Source organism: Grammomys surdaster, unplaced genomic scaffold (genome assembly GCF_004785775.1).
Source record: "Grammomys surdaster isolate TR1022 unplaced genomic scaffold, NIH_TR_1.0 146, whole genome shotgun sequence".
In the NCBI taxonomy this organism is placed as follows: Eukaryota; Metazoa; Chordata; class Mammalia; order Rodentia; family Muridae; genus Grammomys; species Grammomys surdaster.
This window is the reverse complement of record NW_021604604.1, coordinates 8,577,255-8,600,947: the sequence shown is the minus strand read 5'-3', so window position 1 is coordinate 8,600,947 and position 23,693 is coordinate 8,577,255. Positions and strand designations below refer to the sequence as shown.

The 23,693-nt window shown below is 40.5% G+C and overlaps 1 protein-coding gene across 2 annotated transcripts in view; it reads right to left on the bottom strand.

Moving 5' to 3' along the window:
* Positions 1-23,693, bottom strand: part of Cubn (cubilin) — a 206,258-nt gene that overhangs the window by 86,758 nt on the left and 95,807 nt on the right. For both annotated transcript variants that reach the window (XM_028764871.1, XM_028764872.1), the window contains exons 29-31: positions 22,835-23,016; positions 17,883-18,057; positions 15,720-15,889 (exon numbers count right to left, since the gene is read on the bottom strand). In XM_028764871.1, coding sequence (XP_028620704.1) covers positions 15,720-15,889; positions 17,883-18,057; positions 22,835-23,016 — 527 coding nt within the window. The remainder of the gene's footprint in view (positions 1-15,719; positions 15,890-17,882; positions 18,058-22,834; positions 23,017-23,693) is intronic.

Genomic DNA, 23,693 nt, shown 5'->3' with positions numbered 1-23,693 from the left:
ATCCCTACATCACTCTGTGAAACTCAAATGTCCTCATCAGTCTGGTACTCTGAGCTAACATGAGTTTCTGAACACTTACATGTGAACCAGTGATAAATGAGTCCCTTCTATTTGTATGGCAGTACTTACTACCACTAAGTATATATTCTGACTTATTCTGAAATGTATTCAACCTTTCTCATTTGATTCTTCCAAGCAGTTTCTCTACCTATATCTCTATTAACAAGCTCATAGACATTCTAAGTCATATACGTTACATAACTCCTAAGAGAGAATGAGTTGCACTGAGTCAGAAAACTAGACTTAAAACTCTTATTTTGTCCAATATATCAGTTGAACAGAGTAAATATATTGATATGAGTAAGTATCTGAAATAAGTTAAATTAATGATGATTATCTCATTCAAAACCAATTGCAATCTATATTTTGTTAAAAATTTTGGGGCGATAACAGACTGTTTAAGAATCTAAAGTAAGGAAGGTATTCATAGGTAACTTGGAAAATCTAGTGCTAGCTATAATCAGAATACTTTCACATAAGCAAGGTTCGGAGGGCATTCTGAGTTGATTTGTGCAAGCATGTGAATAAGAAGACAATAAGATTTAAATTCCCAGAAAAAGGGACCAGGCTTTTAGAGTAAAAAATACAAAGTCAATGTGGTTCTAGAACAGTGCTTCTTTCTCCCTTCCCCTCTTATCATTTAATGTTCATATTTCAAATCCAAACATTCAATAAGCGAAACTTTAAAAATTATTTTTTATTCAACCAACATTGACTGAAAATTGAATAATATTCTTCTAGCCAATTCAAAATATGATTTTCAGTACTGATCAGTTTGACCAGTCTTTTATTCTCTGCAGAGAGCATTCAGCCATAAACAGGACATCTGGCTCACACCTTTTCCTACAAGCTCAGAGAATATCCAGGAAGAGGGGAGCAGATATGATTGTAGAGTCAGCAACTAAGGAGGACTGCTGTAAAGCAGTATCTTCTGGACATGATTGGGTCTTTGCACCCATAAACTCACATAACTGTGGTTGCCTGCATAAGATCTGTACAAGATCAAGTTAGTTAATATCTCAACATGGATAAGGGAGGGACTCAAAAGGCTCCACCCCCGAGGTTAGGAGCTACTGGTAACTGATGAATGACAGAAAAGGGTGAGGCAAATTTCTCCAATGCTATGGGCCTTGTTCATGCACCAGTGTATAGGTCTCAAATGTATGAGCAGCACTACACTCAGCTGGTCATTCTCAGGTCCAAAATAACCTCCAATTCCCCAAATTCCAAAGGCACTCAAAATACCCAAAAATGGGCTCAACCTGAACTATAAGAGGCTTTCTGATGGTTAGTTAAAAACCAGCACTCTTCAGGAACTTGTGAAATGAATTCTTGTCCACCAAGATAAGTCGTTTCCTTTACCTCTGGCAGAAGAGATATATGGCTACCTGTGATGCCTATCAACACATCGAAGCTGTTGGCTTCCAAATTCTTTCAGTATCCAGGTGCTTGTTGCACATTTCAAAGTCCATGCTAGTGAGCTAGCCTTTCTCCCCTCCCCCTCTTTCTAAACTGCTTACAACCCTTTCTAAACTCCTAAACTCCTTCCAGCTCTTACAACCCTATGACCCAGCTACCCATTCTCTTTATAGACCTGCTATCCTCCATGCGTTTTCTCTGTGATCTGCTCCTGCTTCTCTCACTCTGTTTTCTCTATTCTCTACCTAGGCTCCTCACCCCTCTCTTACAGATAGCCCTGGCCAGGTCTAGTCTGCCTGCTATATTCAGTCTGCTTCTTTCTCTCTGTGCTCTGGACTCTTCCAGTAGCCTCTAGCTGTTCACTCTCTTACATATACAATAAAATCCTTCCCTTTCACCATACCATGGAATAGTCATTTTGTCCATTTATACAGTTATTAAGCAAGCAAGCAAACAAACAAATCCAAAAAGTTTTGAAGAAGGATTCAGGACAAGTGGGAGGGGTTCTGAGGAATGATTATGATCAAATTAAATTGTGTATGTATAAGGAGAATTGCAAAATAAATAAACCTTGTTTCCAGTCCGATTGCTTCTTTTAAACAAATAATAGCCAAAGCAACATATAAATTATCACAAACACACCCCCTAATTCGTTTAATTTCTTCAACTCTGGTAAGATACTAGACTCTAATAGGTATATTCTAACTTCCCAAATAATAGAAATTTGAACCTCTCCAAGTCCACACTTAAAAAGATAACAAAGCTCTAGTTTAATTTCTGCTGCTGTGATTAAAATACCCTGATAAGCAATTTAGGGAAGAAATGGGTTTCTTTCAGTTTATAACTCCAGTTTACAGCCTACCATTGTGGAAAAGTCATAGCGGGAACCTCAAACAGCTAATCATAGCACATTCAAGAAAAGAGTAGAGAGAAATGAATGCATGCAAAGCCCCTTCCTCCTTGCTTGTGCTCAGCTTGATTACTCTTATACAGTTCAGAACATTTTACCTAAGGAATGGTGCCACCCAAAGTGGACTGGTGCTATGTCAATTAATTAAAACAAATCCTCCATAAACATGTCCATAGGCCAACCCAATGTAGACAATGCCTCTTTGAGATTTTTGTACTTGAACTGAAGTTATGGACCAATAGCACACCAAATGTGTGTGTGTGTGTGTGTGTAGTAATTTTATAAGCACTACTACAAATGCCTCAAGTTGGAGTGCACCAACATGATTTTCTTTAAAATAAAGTAAGACTGATGTGCTTGTTATGATATCACACCCTATCCAAGGTAAGCTAGTAACTCATCCAAGATCACACAGCTAGTGAGCATGAAGATTCACTCATCAAATTCTATATAATATTGCTTCTTTTAAAGTATTTGTGATAGCTGGTTTATTGTCATGTCCTTGTAACCCCAGAATTTGGAAGATATCATAAATTCAAGCCTATAGTGGCCTATAATAATAAAACACTGGTTATATAAATAAATATTTTATGCATATTAATCATCATTTGGTAAAATTCCAAAGCCTCAGACTATCAATGGGTCAGTATTTAAAACTGCATTTGAAATATCAATTCTACTTGAGAGTGCCTTCAACCTTTGCAATATTAAGACGATGGTGTTGTATTTCAATTTTTAATTTGCAAAGTTATAAAGAAACACTTAAAGAAAGAATATATGAGAAATGCTGTTCATGCTTATTTAACACTCTACTGCCATAAAACTATCAATATGTATGGTCCTTTATTTCTACTTAGTTCCCAAAGCAGAGTTAGCAATTGTATCACCATTGGAGATCTATCTATCTATGTATGTATCTATCTATGTATCTATGTATCTATCTATCTATCTATCTATCTATGAAGAAGCTGCCCTCTCCCACAAGAGGCGGATTATAAAAACCAAAGTAGGCTCAACAGGAAGAAGTTCATCACAGGGGGTGAAAGTATGGCTCCTTTCAGGTACCCCATGGTTGTTTTCATGACAGATTTTCTATATTCTGGGTCCAGGGAGAGAGTGGCAGGGGTACAGTCAAACAGGGCATAGCCAACTCTACATACTCAGCTCCCAGGTGCCTTTCTCTGGCACTGTGAGAGAAGTGGGGAAGGATAAGTCGGGCCAAGGCTTTGGACTTATCCCACAGCCCAGAGTATGTTAGATACATTATACAATATGTCATCTCTTTGCATAGCCTCAGCCCTAGCCAGAGCAGGAACTGAGCTAATGGATTAGGAATTTTCATGTTTGACATTTCAATATCATGAAATTTGACTAAATGTCAATCATCTCCAGGTTAATACATGTTCCCCTCATCATACATCAAGTGGCATTAGGAAGAAAATCATTCCAGTGAGAAACTTACATCCTTTCTGGGTGACATTTACATTTCTGGGAGGAGGGGCTGTACATTCAGAGTCTTACAGAATGGCTATTCGAGAAAATGCAATAAAAATCTTTTACTTTGTTGTACATGATATGTTGATGTAAGTATTCATTATTAACAAACTATATGATCTATTGAAATATTGATGACAGATTATTTTTAGATGGAAAGATAATCTCATTTAGCAAAATATCTTTAATTAGCTTCGATGTGGGACTGGAATAATGGAGGTAATGCTTCCTCTTTGAGGGACACGTCCCTCCCTATCTTGTGCTTCCTAATCATTACTCAGCCACCTACTCTGTGAAATGGAATTCATATGAGTCTTTATCACATACTATTTGGGAGAAGTAAATGAGTCAAAAGAATTAGGAGAGTTTCAGGTATATGTTGGTGTGTAACAGATAGCTATTAAAGAGCACAAATCTTTATGACAAAACATCTTAAATCTTTCCTCTAGCTCCCAACCCAGTGGATCAGTATGCTGTCAGTTTGCTCTGGTGTATCTTTGTTTCTGTCTCTTCTCCTCATGCCTCAAGCCTCCTCTGGGTGTCTTAGTATTTTGCTCTTGCTTTGATCACTTTTTTTTTTTTCTTTTTGACTTGGTTTTGTGTCATCTTTCAGTTCAGTCTCCAAACAACTACCACTATACCATATGCTGTCTCTGAAGTATAACAAGGGAAAGCTGAGCAGCCCTTCAGGTATGCAGATTACATCAGAGATAAGCAGTCATTGATGGCTACCCTTGAGAACAGAAGAACATGTAACTGATGTGGCTGCTAGTAAGAACTGTACCCTGGAATACCTGCTCTGCTCTGTTCATGACCCAGAAGTGATTAAACGGCTCATGATTACCTGATGACCATGATCAACTATCAGTCACCACTTATAACCCAAAGCTCATCCTGATTGCAGGGCGAAAATGGATTGCAACTTTGACAGTAGCATATACTTCTCTTTCTAAAACTTCCAAGTTCAGCTTTGCATGAGGAGAAATTGGGAATGTATAGTGTGTGCTTTTATTTCCACTTGTGGCACTCTACTTTTTGTTCCCTCATTTGTAAGTCTTCTGGGAAATAGCAGAACAATGCAACTGTAGCATGGTCAAATGTGTTAGGTCAAGGCTGGTGAAATGGCTCGGCAGGTAACAGTACCTGCAGACAAGCCTGATGACCTGAGTTCAAGCCCTGGGATCCACTCACATGGTGGAAGGAGAGAAACGGTTCTAATGAGTTGTCTTCTGACCTCCATATGCATACCCACATTACACAAAATTAATACATAAAAGTGTGCTTAAAATGTTAATTTCATTAGGTTGATCCATTGAAGACTGAAAAAAACCCATATATCTTAAAATTTGTAAGTGAAGACTGTTTATGATTTAATGATGATCATGGGCAAAGAGCTGAGGATTCAGGATCCAGTTCTGTGTTCTGAAGGTCGACGATGTAAAGTGATAAGTAGGACCTTTAACATAGAGTGACTAATCATGCTAGAAGTAGCAGTAATGGGAAATTTGGCAGTAACAGTGAAATCACAGTATGCGGCACCTATAAGCACCACCAAAACAGTTTGTAAATCAGTTCTTATGGCCTCATTTTGCAGCTTGGAAATTTAAAAGACTTAGAAAATGTAAATGACTTGGAATCAAATAGTTAATAGTAGCACAGAACAGTACAAATCATCTCTTCCTGACAACATATTGATTATCATTAAACAAAGGGGAAAGGTAAATCAAACTGCATTCATTTAGCTCAATATTAAGAGGCCAGAGTTCTATGAAGTGATATGAGTTCCCCATGACCTTTTAGAAAGATAATCATTGGAGCTTCCTGCGTTTTGAAGACTGCAATAGGGGATCCTTGAAGGTTGTGATGGCTGAACTCGATTGTCAACTTGACTTCATCTAGAATTAACAAGGACCCCAGCAGCTGGGCACACCTGTGAGGGGGATCATTTCTTGGTTGGATCATTTGAGGTCATAAAACTCACTCAAACTCTGGGCCACACCTTCCTTCTGGTAGAAGCTCACATGAGAGCATAAGGAAGAAGGACACTTTTGCCCTTTTGCCTGCTTTCCCTCATTCTAACTGGCAATTTCATCTAGCCTGTTCCTTTAGAGAACCCTGACTAATAAAGGGACATTTAGAAAGTCTTGTGTTGGTCTCCTTGTGGATTTCAGAGTGTTTGACATCTGTCATGCATTCCATGGAACAGGCACTGCATTCCCAGCATGGCTAATTTTTCAAGGTGTCTAACAAACAGCCCAGTGTGTAGGCTAAGAAATAAACCTAAAATTTATACTCCTGACTGCTAAATCTGCCTGTGCTCTTGGACCTGGGTATGATAGTTACTGTAAGCTGCCTTTCCCGGGCCTAAGTGCAGATCTCTAGCACAGCACAGCCTGCCACTCCTGTCCTGACTCCATGTAGCCACCTGGTCCTTACTCTTTACTAGATTTGAACTCTGGCAACTCATGTCTCTGCTTAAGTGAATAAAATCTTAACAAAGTAAAAGAAACATGGAGAAGGGCAATATATACAGAAGGGGAGGGTAAAAGAACTATTCATATCTGTCAGGTCCAAAGGAACCTCGGATTCCCCAAACTCCAAAAGGCACTCCAAATATCGAGAAAGGGGCTCAACCTGGATAATAAGTGGGTTTCTGGAAGTTCAATAAAAACCAGCATTCCTCAAGAACTTGTGAAGCCAGCTTCCCTCTACTTCTCTTTTCCCTTACTTCAAGCAAAAGAGACAGAAAGCTCTCCAATTAACATGCACCTCTGGCACCTCTAGATATCAATGTCCCTATTCACAAGTATTTGTCATACATTTCAATGCTCTCTTCCCGGTCTCCTGCCTTCCCCCACTTCTTATAACCTAGGTCTATCCTCACTAAACTTTTTCTATTCTCTCCTGTTACTTCCCCCTCTCTCGCAGATAGAACTGGCTATGTCTAGTCTGCTGGCCGTGTTCAGTCTGCTTCTTTTTCTACCTGTTCTAGACTCTTCCAGATGCCTCTGTATATCTTCTATCCTTGATGCACAGCAGAACCTCCTGATAGCCTGGAGCAGTTGTGTCATTAGTTTATACAATATCAAGGCACAAAATCAACCTTGAGAACAGAGAACTCATGAGCCACCTCCATGTTATATGTGGTAGCATAGCCGCTAATGGAATTCCCAGCTTCAAATCTGGCTCCAAGAGAGAGGAAGTACTAGATGACAAAGAAGGGAGTCTCTCAGGATGTGGTCCAAGCTGTGAGAGTCATAGTTGTAATCAGGGAAGGATATGGAAACATGACTCCTTATGGTGGCTTTTTTTTTTTTTTTTTGAGGGGAGAAGAGAGGAAGGAAGCTAGACTTCCACATTTGTGATATTTCCCAGTATACTGTTCTGAAATGGAAAACCAAGTTAAATTAACAACCTTCCATCTCAGTTCAGGACTCCTGTTCCTAAGCTGATATTGTGTACTATGCTACTCAGCCTTCACATTTTTCAGAAGACTAAGAGATGTAAAGGGGTCTGTGAGCAGGGCTGTAAATATCCCTCAAGAAGGAAGTGTTTAAGAACACTGAGCCAACATGAACATCAAACACGATAAATACCCTGGCCCATGAACGGAGAGCTGTGGCTTCAGCTCAACTCCTTGCTCTGCTTTGGCATAGCTACTGGAGATTCATTTGACATGGGCGTGGAAATGGCTAAGCAGACTATCACAAGTGAGTCACAAACCAAACATTTCAAAGCTCTTGCTCAAGCAGCTCAGTGCAACCTAAAATGTCTGATGGGAATCAAGAAAGAAGAGGAGAAGGGAGAGAAGAGGAGAGAGAATGGGGTGGGCCTAAAAAGGAGAGAGAAGGGGGGGAGGGTGACTGTCCTAGATTCATTGTAAAACAGTAAATATTTAAAGAAGACTGTTGTCCTTTCTGTCTCTGAAACTCCAGTTATCTGTTATTTATTCCTGCTTCCCTTTGGTTCCCTCTGGGAAATGACTGTGTTTTAAAAGTAAGCATATCATGGGCTGCATCACGGGGAAGGGGAGGGGAAGATAAAGATGGACCCTGCCTTAGATGCCTGTTCTGTTGAGCCCTGGGTGCTGTGGGCAGATAATGTGAACAGGCTCTGCTGTGTTGCAGTGAGGCTCTAGTCTGGATTGTTTCAGTTCAGATCAGACACTTGGCTTCCTTTCCCTTAGATAGGCACCAAAAGCTTCAGGAAAAACAAACAACCTAAACTGAACCAGTTAGGGATTGCTTGCCTCCTCCTCCTCCTCCTCAGTTCTCTAGCTGTTTGCCCAAGTGTATTACTCTTTGCAAATATTAGGCAAGATGGCCTGTGCTCTGCTTGCTTTTTTAATCTGCGCTGATTCTCACAAGGCAGACATTCCATTGCGATGAGCACAGAAGCTGCTGGAAACGGAGGTCAGCCTCTCAGGGGCCCTAGGTGTCCCCTCAGCTTCCCTCCCTTCTCTCCCTTCCCCCCTCAGTCTGTCCCTCCTCCTCCTTCTCACACTGAGCACAAGCCATTTTCTCCCAGATCAATAAGAACTTACAGACCCAGAGTACCTAAGGCTCAGAAGAGAAATTCTAATGAAGCAATTAAACTGGCAGTTGGAGGTCACTTTAACACTTAGCCTTCAGGAAAGAAAACATAATGGAGTCACTTTCCCCTGATGACCGCACAGAGCCACCCCCAGCCAGCAGATCCTAACTGCCTGGCATTAAACACTCATGACTTATCATTCTCCAAAGCCAGAGGAGAGCTAATGCCAGGCTGGAAAGCAGGCGAGCAGGAAGCACAGACATTTTACTAAATTATGTGAAGCCCAGTGTGGGTCAGCTGTGTGTGGGAACATCAACATTTTAATAGAAGTTTTGAAAGACATCAGTTTCCCTCCCTTTTCATTATAGCAGAATGAAATTCTAGACAGTACGTCTGTGCCATGTTTTTAAAGTCCTCATGCAGCTCAAAATGATGAGGTCCTATGTCAGTAACAGTGTCAGGACTCAGCTGACTGTGGCACAATCCCACAAGTGTCCTCTGCAAATCTTAAAATGCATGGATCCCAGCAGGAGTACAGATGGCAAGGACTCATTCACTCATATATTCACAGTGTGTCACTTAGGAGGAATCCATGCATCAGATTGCCGCCTATGGGTACAGACTGCTGTGGGTTCTATGAAAGAAGATGGATGGTATGTATTAATTTATTGCCTTAGTTAATTGTGTGTCACAGCGACAGAACACCTGATAGGAACAACTAAAGAGGGAAGGTTGTATTTGGCTGATGGCCCTAATTTTAATTTTTAATTTGTTTCCTCCGCATGCTGAAGTTTGAATTTCATTCCTGGTGCTCCTGCTTGGGGCTATTGATGGACTTGCCCTACCTTCTAGATGAGCTGTCATCTGTACACAGAGAGAGAGAAAGCTGAGACTGCCACTCAAACCCCAGTGTGCTTACATCCCAGAGGCTGAACATGAGAGGTCCTGAGAGTCAGACTTTGACATGATACTGCCCTTACTGTCCATTGTAACCTCCTTTCCCTCTTCCTTCTCACAAGCTCAGGTTCAAAGTGGATGTTCCTCTCTAACGTCCCAGGTTCCCAGAGCCCATAGCAAACTAAGATCCTTAGGTCAAGGGCAGAGTGGGTGGGATATGCCCCACTCAATACCAAGAGCCTAGTGGTCACTGCTCATAATCAATACCTACATTGAAAGAATGAGTGAATGAATGAATGAATGAATGAAGACTGAGTGAATGAAGCAACAGTTAATCAGCTAGTCCATGGAATATAGACCTCCTGACATCTTAACAAGGACATATTCCACTTCATATTTAAATGTTTTCTTTCAGTGATAATTCAAGTCTAGGTTTACCAGAAATAGAAGACAACTTTCATATTTTACCAAAATACTTATTCTTACTTTAGGGAGTATGTATGATAAGGGTTACCTCTGAGTACTGGGCCTGCTATTCATGTATACTGAACTTTGACATAGGCCCTGTTAATCTCTTTCTTTTTAACAGAGATTTTTATGGAGATGACACTAAATGATTCGTAATGTTCCCTGACTTCAGCATTCAGTGTCTTCATGACCCAATGACTGTTGATATTTTCGGTCTAATCATCCTAATTACAACATTTTCACAAAAACAGAATGACTTGTCCCTGTTTTTAAGCACAGTTTACCGTGGTATCGATGGTACACTTGAGCTTTGCTAAAAATGCCCTGAATACAACCATTATTGAAAGCATCATTGGCTGCTGTTATTTTTCCCCTTGCTAATGGCTCTGTGTAAGCACCAGGACCAAGGAATTAACTTTGGTGTCTCTAAAATGAATGATCAGCTTTGTATGAGCTTAAGCTACAGCTTAAGATTATTATGTAAGGTATTGGACACTGGGCTACATTTCACATCCAGTGTCCATCTGGTCATAAAGATAAATGGCTGGGATTTCAATGCTGGCCTTCATGAATCTTTGGATAACTAACTATATCTTGGAGCCAGGCTTATAGCCTTACCAGAGCATTGCCCGGACTGGTTCCAAACCTCTGTAGTCCTCCTGTTCCCACAATCGAGTGTACGTGGCAAGTGTGCACAGCAGATCTCTATACTAATTTACTTGTATACCTTCTTCTTATTTAATGATGTTGTGAAGCTGGTTTCTAAATTATATAAGAAACAATGACTTAGCTTATACAGATTATGTCATTCACAACATAAATGTATAAATCAGAAAAAATAGGGCATGTATTCTAATTTTTCATTCTAAAGACATATAATTATAGGATCTGTCTAGGTCACTGCCTTATTTAATTTTGGGTGAGCAACAGAAAATCTGACAGCAACTAAAGGGAGGGAGGCCTTGACTCAGCTGATGGTTTCACAGCCATTTCAGTTCATTATAACAGAAAAAGCATTGTGGTGGAGAGGCTCCATCTCAGGTGTGAAGAACACATGAGCTGGATAACTCATATAGCACAAACCAGAAGACAACAAATTCAGAATGTGGAACAAGTATAACAGTCACATAGATGTTCTTAGTGACCTACATCTGCTGGCCCACACCAACATCCAAAGCTCCACAGCCCTCCAAATAGCACCACAACTAAAAACCAAGTACTGGAATCATTAGCCTTTGAGAGATACCTCAGATTAAAACCCTAACACTGTATACTGGTAACATGACTGCAAACCATTACTCTTGTCTCTTATATTTGGCTACTCTTTTACCATAAAGTTGTATATATAGTTTTCCTATGACATATAGATGTATAGATATAGCTATATAGATGATATAGATATACACACATATATATATACATTTTTTTCAATGACTTTAAAATATAATTTTCTGTTGATTTCTTTTATCCACATGTTATTGCCTTTTATCCTTCCGTGTCATTTATATCTTGTCTATGATTCTATGGAACATTCAAGAAGTTTGGCACTTTCTATCCTGATGTGATCTAGAGTCTTCCACCAACTATCCACACTGAGCAGTGATTCTGTTTCCATTCTTATTACACTGTCATTTCTAGTTTGTGTGACACCTTTGGCCACCAATTCTTTATATTCAGCTCCACCCTAGGTGTCTCTGTGACTAACCTCTCTTGTTCTCCTAGCTTTTCTGTGCCCCTTGATAGGTGACATGACCCCTAAGAATTTACATAATCCTCCTATAAGTGATCATACTTACTCCTATTATGTTAAGAACCATCCAACAAAAACCACATTTACATATATACATATCTCCACTTAAGGCCCCCACCTTGAGCACCAAACTCTATAGGGTAGCCATGTAAACACTTCCTATCAAACCCAACATAGCTCAACTTGTTACTCAGTTGATTGCTTTGTCATTCACATCCTCCTTCCAGAAATAGTTAACTCCACCTTCTGTCACCCATCCCCTTTCCACCATGCAACTGGTCCATGAGTCTTCCTCTTGGTTACCATGACAGATTTCCAGTATGAATGGTACCTGTTTCAATTCTCAAGACAACTGCCTAGAGTAAGGCTTTACCACTCAAGCATTTCTCTCTGATTCTCGATAGTCTTTACTGAAACTTTTTCTTTCTCTACCAACTTATTCCTTACAACAGTCAGTGTAAAATACAATATGGAGTGAATTATTCCTCTATTATATGGAAAATGTTCATAGACTGACTCTACCTATAATTTCTTAATTTTTTTTCTTCTTTTTAACCAAGGCACAGTAGAGCATTCAACTTAGATGTCTTCTTTTGGCTTTGGGCTCTATGCTCCTTAACAACTGTCTACATTCCAGGCATAGAGCTTGTCTTTCCCATTCTGAAGTCCATGTGCTATTTTTCCATCCTTCCTTCTCTGGCAGCCTCCCTCACCCCTTGCCTCACTATATGATCTCTGTTACTTGTCACTTAAATGCCACCTCCAGTGTGAAAGCTTCCAGGACCCAGAATCATCCTCTGCTGCTTTTTGTGATGATTATGGCAGTGTGCTGAGTCCTAGGTATACTAAGTGCCAGCTGGGATTCTATAAGGAAGACTCATAACTTTCTGCATCTAAGGAGTCTGAGGCCCAGAGTCAGAGATGAAGAGTTACCTACTTGCTCTTAAGCCCAGTGATTTTCCCAGCATTCCATGCTGCCTTTTCTCCTGCTTGTTGAACATACTTGCCTGAAATCAGATGTGCCATCAGTAACAGAAACATGCCAAAGTCTACAGTTGAGAAGCTTCTCTTTGACAGCAAGCATGTATTCCACATTTTCTCAAATAACCCAACAATAAATGTGACAGAATCTCTCTTATTAACCTATTCAAGTTAATGAGACTAAAGCTGAGTGAAACACTCTTCTCAAGCAGCACAGCTAGTAATGACCACATCTGGGATAGACCCAGGTTCATCCTACTGAAACATTAGATGTCTGGGCCACTGCACTATGGTGACTTTCAGTGTTGGTGTGGTTTGCTTTTAATATTATGCCTTGTCAAGTGTTTTAGAGTACCTGCTTCTCAGCACCCTTCTGCCTACTTGCCTAGGCTGTTTCATCCTGCTAATGTGTTCAAATGATCACATTTTGTGTTTTGATGTATCTGCCAAGCTGCATCCCACCCAGCACCTGTCTGCCAGTTTACATGCCCATCTCCATCCTCTGATGACATACTATCTGAGGTTTCACATCCTCTTGCCCATTCTCTCCTGCTATGGTTGGTCAAGCCAAGCCCTACTGTGCATAGAGACATGTCAGTAGTTAACACAAACTTTTGTCTGTGTATTTGCCCCCAAGGTCCATGGAAAAAAATCATCTCATGAACACAGAAAGGAAAAGCACTCCAAAACTGGGTGTGCCTCTAACCCAGGTTTTGACCTTATCACAATCTGCATGTTGAGCTCAAGGGATTGTGGAATGGATGGAGAAGGCTACACTATGGATGGTAAGGTGGGGGGTGGGGGGATGGAGAGCTGCCTGTTGCCCAAGTCTATGGGTAAACAGTATGCTTCTAGCCCTTTCAAATTTCTATAGAAGACACTTCTTTGAATCAATATTTATTTTAATTTTGCTTATAAAGAATTTTTATAAGCCTATAAAAGTTCTTTCTTTAACCAGAACATAAATTCCATTTACCTTCTGTTCGTTTGCTTGCTTTAATTATTGCTATAAGAGGTCAGCATTTAGTCTGTAACATTCTGAATGACAGTCTTCCCCACCCCGTCCCACCCCTCATTTTAAGTTTTTCTTAAGTAAATATGCCTATTTATTCTGCTTGTGAGATGAATAGTTTTTATAAATGCCTATTTATTCTGCTTGTGAGATGAATAGTTTTTATAAATGCCTGTTTATTCTGTTTGTGAGATGAATAGTTTTTATAAATTTTTTTTATCTTTACTCAATTTCAGAAGTCTTAATCTATCGTTAGTTAGCAAAATGTAGCTTCTGTTTTATTCTCTGCTCTTTTCCTTCTGGAGTTTCTATGCATCTCTTTCATGTGTCTGTGCCTCCCTTATTCACCTGTGCTTTTCTTCATGTTCATTATCTTGATTTATCTTTCAGTTCCTTATTTCTCACTTCATCTTAATCTAATTTTCTCAAATATTATGGACTCTTCAGTTTAGGCATTATGGTTTTGTTTGTTTGTTTGGTTTGTTTTTTGTTCTAAAATCAGTTGGTTCTTTTTTATGGTTGCACTGACTTTTTATAGTTTGCAATTCTTTACTGAAAGATTTTAGTTTGATTTTTATCTTCAGGAGCTTAGTAGCCATGTGTCCAGTGGCCTCAATATTTGGCGTGCCAGCAAGTTTGTTTTTGTTTGTTGTTCTGCTGCGTCTCATTTATATAATAGTATCCTGTCAAGTAGATGAAGGCCTGTGACAAGCTGCCGGCTATTGCACATGAAAACAGGGGGTCTAAGATGATTCTTTTTCCCTTTCAGAAGGCTTTAGAGTGTTTCTTCCAATTATCCATACCTAAACATATAAGCAACACAAGATTCGTTCTCCTTTATCCCCTAACTTGAGATTTGTGGGGATACTCAGATGACTGGAAGCCTGAAGCAGTCCCTGTGGAGACTATTGTACCTTCATATTACTTAGGATGTGACTTTTGTCTGGTACCTGCAGCTCCCTGTCCTCATTGCTCTAGAAGTCTGAGAAGTACTATTGACTTTTTCTGAATGATCAAAGCCCTTACAGGCAAAGGCTGCTCCAAATTCTGTGCTCACTTTCCTCTCACATATTAAATGAGACACAGCTACATTTAGAAAGATGTTTTTAAATGTCATCCAACTTTTAAGTATTCCTTTCAGGAGAGTTCGTTCAAATTAGCATCAAGGGGAATGGATGTCCTACATACAATACCTTGCCCACTCTGACTCTAAAGGCTTGTTTAGGGTATAAATATGTAACAATAAGTCAAATGAACTTTTTCTAATGATCCAGCCTTGGAAAATAATACTTAAAATGCACACTATCAGACTTGATGATTTTGAAGGACAGAAAATATTTTGGGCTTTCCTGAGTCAAATTCAAAAGAAGCTAGCCAGCTGGAATATGTGTAAGGAACTGTCAGGAAGCTAAAATAGGAAGATCCATTAACCAAGAAAGCCTGGTTTATGTTACAATGAAATACCTATAAACAAACGAAACATGGAAAATCTTTTGCTAAAAAATCAGCACCCAAAACTTTTTAAATTACAGAGATAAAGAATACTTCATTTATTCTTACATTAATGACAGCGTATTAACTTCAAGTCAGAAGCTTTAGCTGTTGGTAGCAGCAAAAGCACTTTATCATAAAACCCATTAATAGCTGCATCCCTTTCTGATCCCCAACCTCCCAGGCTCTTTGGTACTCTAAGAGTATGGATTTGAATTGAAAAACTCTGATCATAAGAAAAGTAAAACTCTCCTGGGATCCCGGAAGCTTAGTGATAACCTATCTAAACTAGTCATGACAAATTTGTCCACAGCTTCCCAGATCTAGTTTACTGCCAGTCACGGGCATAAAAGGGTTTTGTAAAAATCATCTCCTACACACACACACACACACACACACACACACACACACAGAGTCCCTTCTTTTTGCCAGATAATGGACTGAGATAGGGCTACTGGAGCTATTTCAGCACAGCTGCTGAACAAATCTCTCCTGATCAGATTTTAAGCAAATAATGATAATAATATAACTAATAATAATAAAACAAAAAACAACAGCAAAAAAAAACAAACAATGTCTTTATGTTTAAAGTTGCTAGGAATTGGTTCTCCTATGAACTGACACTGAAAACATCTATAATAAGTTTACCCTCAAAATTCGTCCACACTATAGTGGTATCCATGTTTCAAATTTCTGTTACTTACCATAAAACAAGAATCTGTAGCTTCAAGGTCAAAGTCAGTGATATTCAAGAGAACACGGTGATGTTTTTCAACTTGAATGATCCAAGAGCACTCAGTGTTAGCTCTGTAGTTATTGGGGTAATTTGGAGAATGGATCTCTCCTCTGGAAACCTGGAAAACCCCACCACAACCTGCAAGTAGGAGACACGGGTTAGCCACAAAAGAATCCTCTGTTATATAAAAATGTAAGGAATCTGGTGCTAACCACGGATGGCCAGGACCCTACGTGGCTTGACTACTGTATTGGTTCTATGCCAAAAACTTCAAAGAACTAAACATGCATATTAAATCATTTATCCCAACATAAATAAGGAAACATGGATAATACTAATATAATGCTTTAAATACTATAAATATTGGCATCAAAAGTTAATTAAAATAATAATGCAGGCTATAATTCAGTTGGTAGCATGGTTGTCTAACATACACTCGAACCTGGTTTCAAACTCCAGTTCTGCATACACTGTGCACAGCCATGCATCCCATAATCCTACCCAGAGGTGGAGAAAGAGGATCAGAAGTTCAAAGTTACCTGTTACTACATGGAAAGTCTACAGTCAGCATGGTCTATATATGACCCTGTCTTAAAATAATAAAAACAGCAATAAAGCTAAGTACAGGTGAATTCATGCTATCATGGTCCATAAAGTATCCCTTTATTGTTCCCTCAAACATATACCCTAAGAATCACCCTTGCCTTTGAAATGTTTCATAGTCCAATAGCTTATGACGTTATAAATTACTTAATGTCTGGCTCTGAAATTGTTAATATTCTAGGTAGACTGCATTACACAAGTTGTATTTAATTCTTACAGTGTTCTCAAATATCTGTCAGTATAAATCATTGTTCCTTGGATTTATGATAATACAAAGCAACTGATACAAAATTTCAACAATGTTTTTGGGTAGTGGGGCTATATGAACACTATACATATAAATTCATATGTAATTCACTCTAAGAGAGATTTCACACAGCTCCATACTCTCTTGGCATTAAGGAAGTGACTTAAGGTGTCTCATGTCACATCTCTGCTGTAGCGTAGAGCCATGGGAACTTGGGCAAGTCAATGAGTTCTCTAAGCTTCCTTTCTGTGCTTGTAAGATGAAGGTATGCAAGAGATACCTCTCACAGTGTAAACTGTAAATATTAAATGAAATAATCCTTATTAGTTAGAAAAGTACCAGGGATATAGTAACCATTCCATAAATACCACTAACCTCACCAGACCTGAGTGTCTACTAAAACACGTTGTGATATAATGTTTAATATTTAAAATCTGCAATAAGCAACTTACTTTGACAACTTGAGATCTTGTGCAGAAAAATCAGTATTGCAACACTTAATTTTCTATTTGGCAAATTTAATGCTTATTTCTTTTTACATTTCCTAAGAACCCATAACTTACTCTACGGCATGATGTAATTGGACACTTACTGCTTTGGGAAGTTTTGCTACATTGCTTTGGCCCCTGGCAGATAGCACATGTTTACCCGCCCAGGAGCTATTTTTGGTCCTTTAATGAAAGACATACACATTAGCTTATTTTTAAATGCCTTCCTTGGTTACCTCAAAGGCTGGGGACTTCTAAACCTTCCCCTGCTATGCCATTTACCTGAAATCTCACATGGCTGGTTGGCTTTATCTCCTGTAGCTCCTGCATTTCATCTTTCTTCCTGGAGTCATTGGGAATCTCCCATTCTTCTCTGCATCTTACCCATGCAACTATAAATGTCCCACCCCATGCCCAGCTATTGGCCTTTGGCATCTTTATTGATCGATCAAAAACCAATTGGAGACAAGGATCTCGTGATTGAATCAAAGCATTAGTACCAATCTCCAACAACTTACTGATGTCACCTGAAGAATAGGAACTAGTTGTGTGTTCAGCTAACAAGTCTCTCCAACCACCTCCATTCTGCTCTTACATAGACTGGCTTCTTCATATCCTTAGAAAGTTAAACCCTGCCACGATATTTAAGGAAGACCGTATCTCAAAGCAATACTGGTTACTTGAGAACTCCCAATGTCATCAGGGGATAACTTTCATGTCTTCTAATAATTTTGTAAAATTCAACTAGGCTTCAGCTCAAAGGCATTCAGGTTGCCTCCGTATGTTCACCTACCTCCAGGGACGGCTCGCCACGAGGCATTGAAACCTCTTCCATTTAAAGAGTTGTCTGTCTTAAATCGGATTGCTAGTTCATTATCAGTGCTGGAGACCTGCATGGGGTTTGCTGATGGTGATCGGGAACACAACTGCGCTATTCTTGGAGAGTGAAAATCAAGACCTGTGTAGATCTAAGAAGGATGCAAAAAAAAAGGACTTTAGTTAAAAGATACATCTCGACATATTAGCCCTGTTTTGAGCTCCTTTTTGCAACCAACTCTTGATTAGTTGATTATGATTAGTGATTGTACTCAGTCTCTCTTGGTTGGATGAACTAAACCTGAAATCAGTATTTATTGACACTCCTTCTGCCTTATGAACACATACTTTCAATCACTTACAAAGTACCTATCTGCTTCATCAGATGCAGACCACCCAGATTATTCTAGAATCTTCCCTGTCTTTTGCTTTCTTCTTTCTCATAGGTCTGGAGAGTCTTGCTTTCTCTGGAGAGACATTGTATATAATACAGTATAAAAACTGATTTTTCTAAATCTTGGAAATCTCAGGTGAAAGCTGGTTTTGCTTTTGAGTGTTGAGTTCACTGAAGGCTGTTGATTCTCTAGTTATACTTTTTAGGAAATTGTATCTACCCTGAAAATTGAATATTTTACAAGATTAGGAGTGAGACATAACAGGTTTGTTTCTTCAGAGGAAGTCAAAATATAACCTGCAAATGTGTATTCTGGACATCGTAGGAGTGACATGCATTCTCCTGTGTTTGCACTGAAAAGCATGGCCAGGATCTCCTACCTCCCATGTAGAAACCCTCCAAGTCTGTCCCATATGGCTGCAACTCTCATGGATACCTCTAAATTTGTCCAGCTGTATGACTAACTGGGATCCCTCAGCTCAGGGGTGCATTCTACAGAACAGGGTTTCCTTTCCTCAGCCCTATTCCAGCAGAACTCACATGCTGAACACGTCTCTTAAGTGTGCATTGAACTAGGGGTGAAGGGAAGAGAAGACTTAAAGAGAAGACACTGACACCCCTACTCCCATCTCCAAGGTCACATCAAAGTTGCTTTGTAGAAGACAGGCCATTTTGGATGACAGTTTTCATGTTTGTTCGTGTCTGAGTCCTATACAGCACTCAGGGCCAAAGTCAGCCAGGATGGCAGCCCTGGGTAAAGCAGCTCTGGATAATGTCTCAATGGGCAGCCTCGACCCTTCACCTCTCACTGGGCCTCTCTCCTCCTGCTCCTCCCGAATTCCCTCCCTTCCTTACTCACTCCCAAGCCCTCAGCTGACTGATGGGGAATTCAATGAAGAGTTCCCTGGGGGAGACAGTGAGAACAGAAACCTACTTTGGAGGAGAAGTACACGACTTGAATCTATAATGATTTCTTTGTCTGATTAATCCACCCTCCCTTCCCCCCAGCAAAGTAGGAATTAAAGTAAGAAGAAACTGCTGTTTCCCAGAGGGCTGAGCATAAGGCCAGTAATTGCAAAGGAATGAAGCCAGCAACTGCTCTGGGCTTACTTTCATTAGGAGGAGTTGATGTTTACTGTTTGTGAGGTCCTGAAAGGGCCATAAAAAGCAGGGCTTCAGGAAGAGCCTCCTTTGGCCCCTTCTACAAACACCCAAGTGAACGGAAGCTTATCTTGTCAAGAGCCCCTTACCCATGTCTGTCTTTCCTTCCAGCTCAGGCTACAGTCTCTAGCACATGCAGCCAGTGGCAGCCTGTGCTCCTAATCAAGGGAGTGCAACCAGCAGCAGTTCTTTCCAGAGTACATAGTGCTGACAAAGAAACCTACAAGGCGGCAAAGTAATCTTTGTTTTTCTTGTTCATCTATCCCCTCGAGATCATAAACATAATGGCTATGAGTTTGCAAGGCCTAGGAACCACCACAGGAATAAACAACCCCACTTCTGACATTCTTTGCTTCCCCTGGCGCTGGGCTAAACTCACAAATGACCATTGCTGAGAGACCCTGGCTGTGCTAACTGCCCACACCAGGCAATTGTCTTGTTTGATTGTGCCAGGGAGGGGATTTCCTCTCCTAGATGCGGATCCAGGTTCTGCACAGAGCTCTCTTGGAGACTGAAAACAAAATCAGCCCGGGATTTCCACAACCAAAACAACAGAATGGCAATTTTTGGTGCCCATAAATAAAACTGATAGTTAGCTTATGGTCAGAAGTGGGAAAGGATGGAAAGAATTTCAGGGTGTGATTCATTCTACTTCAGCGGGTGACTAAACCCTGTGGGGGGAAGAAATGGTGTGCTGATCAGAGATTAAAGTGTGTTTCTAGCAAATGCCCAGGGTGGGGAGTATTTCAAAGCCTGCAGTGTTAATCTGTTCTGAACATTGCTTTCTGCTCTGTTAGCTCCATTTAGTTTGAAGATCAAGTCAGCATTCCGGGGTTATGAGTAGCTATATGGTGGTTGCTTTGTGCAACTGGCCGCTTTCAGGACAGTGATTCTTCAGGGGGAAGAAATGGCTCCTGGTAAAACTTAGTGGACCCCAGAAAGTCCAGTGTCTAGTGATGATATGTTTTATTTGGTTATGCTTGGCAGGATTAAAAAAAAAAAAGTAAGTGTGAGAGTCGAGAAAGTTAGCCTTGTTTCTGGATCATACACCCATCTGGATAACAGATTTAGAAACCTACTGTCAATGTATTGTCAGTGACTACGGAAAGAAAAAGAAAGCAAAAAACAAACAAAAAAAATAACAAAACAAACAGAATAACAAAAACCCTCCTCATGCCAATTTTAACACTGACTACAGAATCTTCCATCTAAGCTGAGCACTGGCAGAGATATGAAAAAGGAGTTACTCTTTATAGTCTTCGGAGTCTTGACATATTCATTCAAACTATGTTCTTAACAAAACTCACAGAACCCACAGAACTGCCAGCTAGTCTTAATACATGTAAACTCAAGCAGGCTGCCGCCTCTTGTCACAGACATCTCTAAGCTGGCATAGGACCACTTACCCCCCAGCAGTGCTATTTGCTGCCCAGGGAGTCTCTGTTGCCCTCTGCTCCAGAGGCTGCTTGTAGAGAGCACCCCCTATCTCTGCTTTCTCACGTAATGGGTGTGACAAGGCCCAAAGCACAATGAATCCATTTACATTTTGCCAAGAGGGCACTAATCACATGTACTTGGAATATGAAAATGAAGGGCTTGAAACCTGGAACAGAGCGTGTTCCTACAGAGAATCTGTGGCTAGCCTTTTGTAAGTGTTATGGGATTTATGCAACCATGCAGTATCCTTGTTGGTAGAGGAACCGCTTCAGCATCTCACGGGTTAGTGTTTGTGGTCTTTCTTCAAGCTATGAATTTTTTTTGGGGGGGGGTACCTTGTTTCTCCTAAACACCATTCCTCCTGTAAGATGGAGGCATCACATAGTAGCAAGACTGCCGCTGAGAAGGTAGTGGATTTGACCCAAGACCCCCCAGCTTTGGCTCTGACTCGTTTTTGTCTTACCACTGTCTCTCTGTAGAGGGAACTGGGGTGCTGGAATGCAGTTCCTAGTGACTGTACCCACCATTAGGGGACAACTTGAGAGCCCCATTTCTTCTTTCTACATAAGTTTTAAGGGTTAAAGTTTTCCATAAAGTACTCTCTACTCTTTTCAATCCTCTGCCTATCTCATTTGATCCAGGCAGAGTAGTGAGGGGTAACCAGGTTCATTCCATTGGCCTTCCATTTACTAGCTGGAGGAAACTATATGGAGATTAGCACGTGGAAGAAGTCAGCTGGCAGAGAAAGCCTTGAAATGCTTCCCCTCCTAGTTGTATAGAAAAGGGCATGTCTAAGTAAAGCCCGGGGTAGCCAACTGTGAGAGAGGCTTGGGCAGTGTACATGACCTATGAAGGCAATGAACTCTGGACTCAGCACTTTCAAGGGTTTGCTTTTCCCTCAGTTCACTAGCCCACTCTTAATTCCCTTTCTTAATAACTCTCTCTGTGTTTACTTATATGGTCCACTTCTTTGCCCTGGGACACATGAAACTGGAAGCTTTGGTCAGTATCATCTAATCCTATAACAGCCACCATCCCAGTGACCATAGAGAGTTTGAGAGTTGATATTGAAAATTACTATAAGTAGACAGCATCGTCCTCTTACTTAATGGGACTGTTCACTTTCAAGTGAGAATGTGGTTGTGTACAATCGTTATGGACCATATGCACCTTACTACCACTTGTCAGTCAGAGGTTTGGATGTTTTTGCTCATTCACAAGCAAGAGGTGCTTACTCTATGTCACATGCTTGGCACTATGAACAGAGGAGAAAATAGAGCAAACCAAATGTCCAACCTCATGGAGTCTACATGTTATTAGCTGTAGAATTATGTGAAATAGAAGTCCCCAGAGCTGACACAATGGGGAATTTGTGAGTGCTTAGAAACCATCCAATTTTGCTGATAGGTCCAAGTTGATTATAATAAGCTTTAAGGCCCAATGTTCACAAAGGTTGCCTTAATTTTGTGAGATAAACTCTTGAAGCAACACTGGAAAGTTTTTGTAGATAAAGGCCACACTGAATAACAACAACAACAACAACAACAAAAGCAAATAACAAAATAACAAAACCAGCCCTCTGCAGCAGCTGCAGCTGTGGCATGCTGACCCTCCCAGACAGCAGCTGCTGCTGTAAAAGGAGTCTGTGGCACTCTAAGGGAGATTCCTCAGGCCAGAAGTAGAAGTGTGGGCTGTTAAAGAGCCCAAGCACAGTTTTTATCAACAGGGACCAGAGATAGGGAACCGATGAATTAGCCTCCTATGCATCCGTAAAAGCGACCAAACCAAGCCTACCCTCTGGGGCTCATTCCTTCCATTGGCTCTCCTTCCCTGTTCTTTGCTCATATTACCCCCCCCCCCAATTGCTGCTGCTAGTGAGCTGCATCTACTCAAGATCCCCAGGCATCCCTAGGAGAGAAACCAAACTGACTTCCTACCTCCAAGGAGTCATATTTGCAGCTTGCATGATATTCCACGTCAAAGTCATGGATGGTGAGCTGAATGCTGTTTCCTGGGGCCACATGAATGTTCCAGATACACTCCCTGTTGTGAGGATAGCTGTTAGGGTACCCAGGGCTGCTGAAGGAACCCATGGTTCCAGACATCTCTCCACCACAGCCTGTTAAGCAAAAAAAAAAAAAAAAAAAAAAAAAAAAAAAAAAAAAAAAAAAAAAAAAAAATCTGTTAGCACAAAGTGGTCAAAATGTCTGTCTTCAAACCTTCATCTCACAAAGGTGGCAAAGAACGAGCCATGGATCCTATAGGAAAGAAGTTACACAAAAGTTTAATGTTGCCATCATAAAGCAGCAAGAAGGGCATGGGATAAAGTCAGTGGTAGATCACATGCTTGTGATGTATAAGACCTGGGCTTGAATCCAACAGATAGGACAAGAGAATACATTATTAAATGTATTCATTTTAGATAAACATTTATTACATTATTTCTATAATAATGTGGAGTTCTTATTCCTACCACATATAGACCTAAGAGGAACACAGTGGATTCTGGCAGTGGGGGTCCTAATAGAAGCCACTAGGAGAATTTCCAATCTATAAAAAACCTGATTTGAGCCAGGCATCCCAGCAGAGGAGATAGAGACAGGATGAGTGATTAGGAGGACAAGGTCATCCTTGGTTACATGGCAAGGTTGAACACAATCTGTATGTAATACCTGAGATTCCCTTGGAAGGGAAGGGGAGGGGAGAGTGTAGGGGGGGTTAGGGGGAGGGGGAGAAGAAACGGGGAGGGAGAGGGGGAAGGAGAGGGAGAAGAAGGGGTAGGGGGAGAGGGAGGGG